The sequence below is a fragment of the Phyllostomus discolor genome, chromosome 9 (genome assembly GCF_004126475.2).
Source record: "Phyllostomus discolor isolate MPI-MPIP mPhyDis1 chromosome 9, mPhyDis1.pri.v3, whole genome shotgun sequence".
Classification (NCBI taxonomy): Eukaryota; Metazoa; Chordata; class Mammalia; order Chiroptera; family Phyllostomidae; genus Phyllostomus; species Phyllostomus discolor.
The window spans coordinates 19,126,555-19,133,359 of record NC_040911.2 but is presented as its reverse complement, the minus strand read 5'-3'; the positions used below and the strand labels follow the sequence as shown (position 1 = coordinate 19,133,359).

General features: G+C 56.2%; 1 protein-coding gene across 1 annotated transcript in view; it reads right to left on the bottom strand.

The window, feature by feature from the left end:
• SKOR2 (SKI family transcriptional corepressor 2) overlaps positions 1-4,612 on the bottom strand; it is a 41,190-nt gene extending 36,578 nt beyond the window's left edge. The window contains exons 1-3 of the mRNA XM_028524918.2: positions 1,663-4,612; positions 608-668; positions 168-239 (exon numbers count right to left, since the gene is read on the bottom strand). Of these exons, the coding sequence (XP_028380719.1) occupies positions 168-239; positions 608-668; positions 1,663-4,251 (2,722 nt within the window). The 5' untranslated portion in view covers positions 4,252-4,612. The remainder of the gene's footprint in view (positions 1-167; positions 240-607; positions 669-1,662) is intronic.
• Positions 4,613-6,805: the final 2,193 nt, after the last annotated feature.

Here is a 6,805-nt window from a genome sequence, read left to right as displayed (position 1 = left end):
ATTGCTATTAATGTCACTGCTTTCCCATTTGTGCTTTTCTTAGTTATATCTACTAGGAATTGTTTCTCATCTTTACCCTTGTGCTAAATATTCACTCTTTTGATTATGAATTTCAGCCCCTCTTTCTGTCATCCGACTATTCCTCCCTCCTATTTGTCCCGGCCTACCTGATCTTTCTCTCCAAAAATCTCCGGAAGCGTCAGAGTCTGTGATGAAAAAGCTATGCTCCTTGCTCTTATCTAGAAGCAAACAAAACAGAAAATCTACAAGTGATCACACTGACAAGTGGGGAACAAAGACACCCGAGAATTTTAACCCATGTTTATGTATTTGTGTGTGTTTGGAGTGTTGGCATCACTTAGATGCACAGAGATACGTGGATGTTAGGGCAATGGCACTGTTATTTGGAAAAGTGCCAGTGCTTGGAAACTATAAAAATGCTGCCCTTTACAATACAAACTGGGAAATTCCTCCCCCTCCCCCCAACCCATTAAAGTCAATGCATGAAAACCCACAGAATGGTGGTGGGGGCAGGAGATGCTGCGTATAAGTCTCACAGAAATGGTCAAATGCAGGAGAGATTACGGGTGGTTTATTTTACTTTTACCTGAAAAGTTGTCATCTTTTGTTGATAAAAGAACTTGGTTGTTTTCCTTAGTCTTCTGATTCTGTGTGGAGAAGAATTAGACACACAAATCAATGCCTGGATCAAACCATACGCCAATGTCAACAGTCAGCAGGGAGAAGCATCAATAAAAGCGACTCCATGGGGCCTCCGGAGGCTTCATTTTGGATGATTATCTTCTTGAATAGTTGTTGTGCTTAAATACATGCGTAGCACTACACGTACCTATGCTGTCCTTTAAAAAGTAGTGTGCTAATTAAATACACACCTACTACATGCTCTGTCAGTAAACACACTGTGTTATTGATCAAGTCCGCACCACATGAGGGACAAAGACACGCCACTCTGAAGTCCTCAAGAGTGTTTTCCACGCACACTTGAGCGAACACTGAGCCATTTAAACTTAACCTTTGTCTTTAGGGGTTCCAGATACCCGTTCCCGTGGGTGGAGATTGGTTTGGGAAAAGCCAGTCTTGCTGAGAAGTCTACCTTTTGTTTTACTGGACACAGTGTTTTACAGATGTGTCCATTCTGGTTAGAGAGCTCTGGGGCTGATGAAAGCAGTCAAATAAAACCGAATTTAACTTTCAAAGTCAATGTATTTTGATTTTTTTTTGAGTCATGGTGCAGGGGTGGGGGGGGGGGGGGATGTGACCTCCAGAGCAGAGTGGAGACAGAATTTTTCAGACTGCTCTGGTTTTGTGATCCCCCTGCGCTTCACTGGGATGGGGAGGCAAAGGAGATTGGTGGGTTAGAGGGAGGACTTGGTCTTTTCCAACTTCCACCCGCATCTAACTTAACCACAGGAGGGCAGGGGGGCCTCCAAGCGCTGGAAAGACTTTGTAAGAAAGAAACCAGAAACCGCATTTTTATGGAGAACCACTGGCAGAAAAGAAGCCCTCGCAAACACATTGAATATTTCATTTCTGTGGGGAAATCTGGTGATTCATCTTGCCTGCGCATATGTAACCAATTCAGCCTAAAGGTGCATTTAAATAATAATAATTAGCTTGAAGGAGCCTAAAGGGGATATTTACATCTTTGTAGGAGGGCTGCTCCTCCAGTGATGGATGGTGGACCGGGCTGCCTGGACTGCTGCTGCTGCCGCCACCGCTCGCTTTCTGCGAGGCCAGGGGCGGGGGCGGGGGTGGGGGCAAGTCCGAGCCACCAGGGTCACCCAATTTCCCGTCCTCTGGCAGCAGCCTGGAGGAGTTCAGGGCCAGTGGGAAAGCGCCCGCGGCGGCCGGCGCGCGGTCCCGGCTGCTCCCCTTCTCAGACAGCCCTCGGCCCTGGAGAAACCGGGCGCCCCCTACTAAGGGGTCCCCTAGCAGGACCCCGGTCTCCTCGTCTTCCTCCTCATCGTCGTCGGGGTCTCGACTTTCCTCCTCCTCCTCCTCGCCTTCGGGGGGTTTGTGGCTCTCCACGTCCACCTCCTGCTCTTCTTCCTCGTCCTCCTCGTCCTCCGAGCTGTCCTCGCTGGGGTAGCTGCAGCTGGTGCCCCCGGGGGACAGAAGGCCTCGGTGGTGCGGCTGCGGGGCCAGAGGGGGTGGTGGAGGTGGAGGCGGCGGCGGGGCTGGGTGGTGGCGCTCAGAACCTTGCTCGTCGGGCTGCGGAGGCAGCAGCAGCAGAGGTGACGGCGGCTGCGGGGTGTGGTGATGGTGGTGATGGTGCGGGTGGTGATGGTGATGGTGGTGATGCGCTTGGGCCGAGTGTGGTGCGCCCGCCGACGCCCCGTGCAGCTTGGCCAGGCTCTCTGCGTCGTCCTTGCCACCCACCGGCCGGAAGGCGCTCGAATGATGGTAGCTGCCTCCGCCCGCCTTGCGCCCCTCCAGGAGGTGAGGATGGTGGGGCGCGGGCACTCGGGAGCCCGCGGGGCCCGCTCCAGCCGCCGCGGCCCCTGCGCCGGACACGCCGCCAGGGTCCGCTGGTGGCGTGGAGCCCGCGCTGCAGTCCCCGCCGCTGCCGCCCGGGGGCGACTCAAAGAGCGCTTCTCGAGCGCCCGCAGTCCCCGCAGGAGGCTGCGGGCCATTGGCCACGACCGGAGGGGGCTGACCCGGTGGGGGCGCAGCATCAGCGCTGCCCCCCGCGCCGCCGGGCTCCGACAGGTCCAGGAAGGCCTGGCGCAGCAGGGCCGGACTTTCTCCAAGCGCGCAGCCGAGTGCTGAAGGCGGCTGCGGCGGGGGCTGTAGGTAGGTGGGCACGGGAAGCCCACCTGGGGTCCGCGGAGGCCAGAACATGCAAAAGGGCGGGTAGAAGGCGTCCTTGCGGCCCGCGGGCCAGAAGAGGCCCGACAGGCCGGCCTTGGGCCCCGTGCCGGCGCTGCCGGCGCCCCCCAGGGCCTCGGCTGCGGCCCCCGTGTCCTCCTTCTTGTGGCACAAGCCAAAGGCAGCGGCTGCGGCGGGGAAGGTGTAAGGGTGCGGAAAGAGCCCCCCGCAGCCCGGGAACTTCTGCAGCACGCCCCCAAATGAGCCCTTGCTGGGAACCGGAATAACGGGGTAGCTGCGTGGGCCTTTGGAGCCGGCCGCAGCGCCCGCGCCCGCGCCGGCGCCAACGCCGGTGACACAGCCGCCCCCGGCGCCGCCCCCTCCCGCTCCTGCGCCGCCGGAGGCCGCGGCCACCGAGAGGCTGGCGGCGGCGGCCGAAAGACTGGCTGCAGCCACGACGGCCGCCTCCTGCAGCGAGTCGTCCTCGTCGTCAAAGCGTGGCCGCTTGTGGTGGGGGTGCGGCGCACCTGCCAGCTCCGCCAGGGGTGGTGGTGGAGGCGGCGGCGGTGGCGCCCCCAGCAGGTGTGGGCCCAGCAGTCCCCCACCTCCGGCCACCGCAGCCGCCGCCGCCACCGCCGCTGCCTTGACGGAGCTGAGCGGATGGCAGGCAGGGTGCGCGCCCGGCTGAGGCAGCGCGCGCTTGCGGCTGCCGCCGTTGAACATGGCCTTGACATCCTCCCAGGCGAAGACTAGCTCGTCCTGGGGGCTCTTGTCTGTGAGCTTCAGATGACGACGCCACGAGTTGAAGTTGGCTGCGTCCGGCTGTGTGTACTTGGCGTCGGGCGTACGGTGGGAGTGGAAGATGAACTTGTTGGGCGAGAAGTACATGTTGCAGTAGCTGCATTTGATGCACTTGGCGCGGGAGCTGTTGTAGCGCGCCGGGATGAAGCTGCCGCGGCAGCCCCAGGCGCATTCGTGAGACACGTCGAAGGCGAAGTTGTCCGGCAGCTTGGGCGGCCTGTTTTCGCCTAGGAACGACTTGCACAAACGCTCGGCCTCACGCTTAGTGATCATGCCACAGCGGCGCGATGAGATGGGCATGGCCCCTGCGCGCCGCAGGATCTCCAGCTGCACGGGCGTACACTGCACGCACGTGATGCCGAGTGCCACACGGCGGTTGTGGATCTCGTTGTAGCTGAAGTTCTTGAGGAGAGTGTTGGAGATCTGCGCCAGGCACAGACGCTCCTGCCCGTCGATCACCAAGGACACGATGGGAATGCCGTAGAGGATCACCTGGCCCACCTGGTTGGGTTTGAGGTTGGCGTGGCCCGTGCGCTGCTGGCTCAGCGCGTCGGGCTGGAAGGCGCTGGAGGGCGACGCCAGCAGGATGTCGTTGGGCCCCGGCAGCGGGCTGGAAGCCATCTCCTCCGGCGGGAAGCCCGGGCCGAGCCCTCAGGGTCTGCCTTGGAGACTGGAAAGGAAAGGAGAAAGCGTGGTCAAGAGCCTTTTCAACATAAAACAGAGGAGTGGATTGAGTCCCTAAATGAAGAATTATAATAACTTCCTAGCTTTGACGGATCCGTGATAGTCACCTGGCGGAGTTGACCAAATTTCAGACAAAAGGAAGTCATCTCGCTTAATTTTCTTCCAGGTCATTCTTCCGAAATGCAGGGACTTGGAAGGACTTTTTTTTTTTGTCTGTTCTAAACATCCAAAGTAAATTAGCTATCCCTGATTTATAGAAGCTGTTAGAATAAATGGCATGCCCGCTAGAAATTAGGAAGTAACGATGACAGTTGTAACTAGTACAGATTACAAAAGTTATGAAAAACTGGGGCTTGGCCACTGAAACCCCAATTTAAAAAGAGAACCATTTGCATGGAAATTGATTTTGATTAAAAAAATAAATCCAAACCTTTTAAAAAGTGATTGTTGTGGTGTCTGTGGTTTCCTGGTGGGAAATTCGCTACTGGTTGAGACACATATTATTAAAGCTAAACGAAATCCCTCCCTCCTCATCTTTGTCATTAGATACTTTCATAGTGTAATTAGAGATTTGGGGGGAAGGTGGGGGAAATTTGCAAAGCCGTGTGCATGATTGCACCAAAATAGCGTGTCGCACTTTCGATTTTTCAAAAAGTGTACTTGCTGAGCTCACGGTTCTGGTTCCAGAGAAGTAGCTTAAACAGATGAAGTTATTGACTAGTACATTTTAAAACTGTTTATTTTTGTCATTTCCATGACAATGAACAAATAAATACAGGCGAGTGTGTTAAGCCTAGAACAGCGCAAAAAAGACCTAATAATTTTGTGGGAATCATTATTGATGGTCTTAAATGGCAGATTTAGGTGTAAAGGGAACCACTTTCTGAGATGTAGCGTGCAGGTATCTGTGTATCTCCAGGGGTGATGTGCTCCGCGGTACAGGTAATCTGGGTGCTAGGTACGCTGTGGGCACACTGAACGCGGAAGCCCTGGGTTGGGCCTGCGGTAAAATTCCTATCATCCCTGAGATACCACAATGAGGGAAAACATCCAGTAAACTGAAAATACAGAAAAATCAATGGAAAGAAACCTTTTTGACAACCACGCAAAGTCAAGCAAACAAAGTGGCTCGTTCCCTAGAAAGTAGGCAGTGACCTTTCTGCCCCCGGCCCCACTCCGATGCCGTGCGGGGAGCAGCTAGACTGCCCTCCACCCTGCAAAGTCACCGATGCCGTAGCGTGGCACTCGCGGACAAGTACACTGGAGTCTGTCATTACAGCGATGTCGGAGGACACATTACCTCACTCGTTCACCCAAATTGTCACACCCTTGCCCTCTCTGGGCCCCTGCGACACCTATCCTGCTGTCTTTGCCCTTCTGCCCTCTGCATTCTCAGCTCTCGTTACCTTGCGCGGCCTCCAGGAAGGCTGAACAAACCTCGGCGCGATCAACCCAAAGGAGAAGAGCCTGCCTGTCACTTAGGATGGATCAGAGACAGTATTTCTAGGGGACACGGCGATACACGGCAGGTCAAGGCACAGTGACACTGGGCCTGGCACGGCCAGCTCTAACTTCTCCAAATGGTCCTTCGATGCTCATTTCCCTCCCCAACAAGATTCTTATTACCTTAATAAGACCTCGAGATAACGGGAACACTCGCTCTGGGGCAATGGAGCGCTACAGGCCTGGCCCTGGTGGAGGGCTGGTTTTGCGTTACAAATTCGCATCCTTAGCGGCTATAGACGGAGCAGAAGTGTCTGCACTTTCACCCCAAGCCCTCCTACAAACTCCTGTCATAGCAAAGACACAAACAAGAGGGTTTAGGATTGGGGGGGGGGGTGGTTTAAAGAGAGCAAGGGGGAGAAGAGACAATTAAAAGTTAGTTGAATTGGAAAAGGAAGCTAGAGAAGTTCCTTGTCCTACTCACGAGCCAGCGACCCCAATTTAACTCCCCCGGCTCCCAACCCGATCGCCAGGAAAACCTACCGCTGCGCCTTTCCTAACCCGGAGAGCCCCACCGGTGGGGATCTCAAATAGTGAACCGCGCGAGCTGTGTGGCGAGCTAGGGTCGGCCCGTCCTGCCAGTACCTGGTGACCCCTCGGTGTCTTTACGCGCGTGGCTGCCGGCCCATCTTTCGAGGGCTCTCGGAAGCGAAGCATCCAAGCGGGTCCTCGAATCCAGATGGCAGGACTCTGCGTGAAGATCCTGATGCTCGTTGGCGCTTAATGGCGCTCGAGCCCGGGCCAGGGAGGAATGACAGCCCGATTTTGCGGCGGGGCGTCCCCGGGACCGCGGAAAGTGTGGGCGCGCGGAAACCCGCGGCAGGCGAGCCCCAGGTGGAGCGCAGTCTGACGGCGCCTTTCTCTGTCTCTGAACTCGTGTCGGACGGAGGGGACGCCACCCAGCGGGCAAGGTGACGTCACCGTCTCCCTGACACTCCACATTAAAGGGCTGGCATGTTACAGGGAAGGAGGGGGAAAGCGAAAGAGA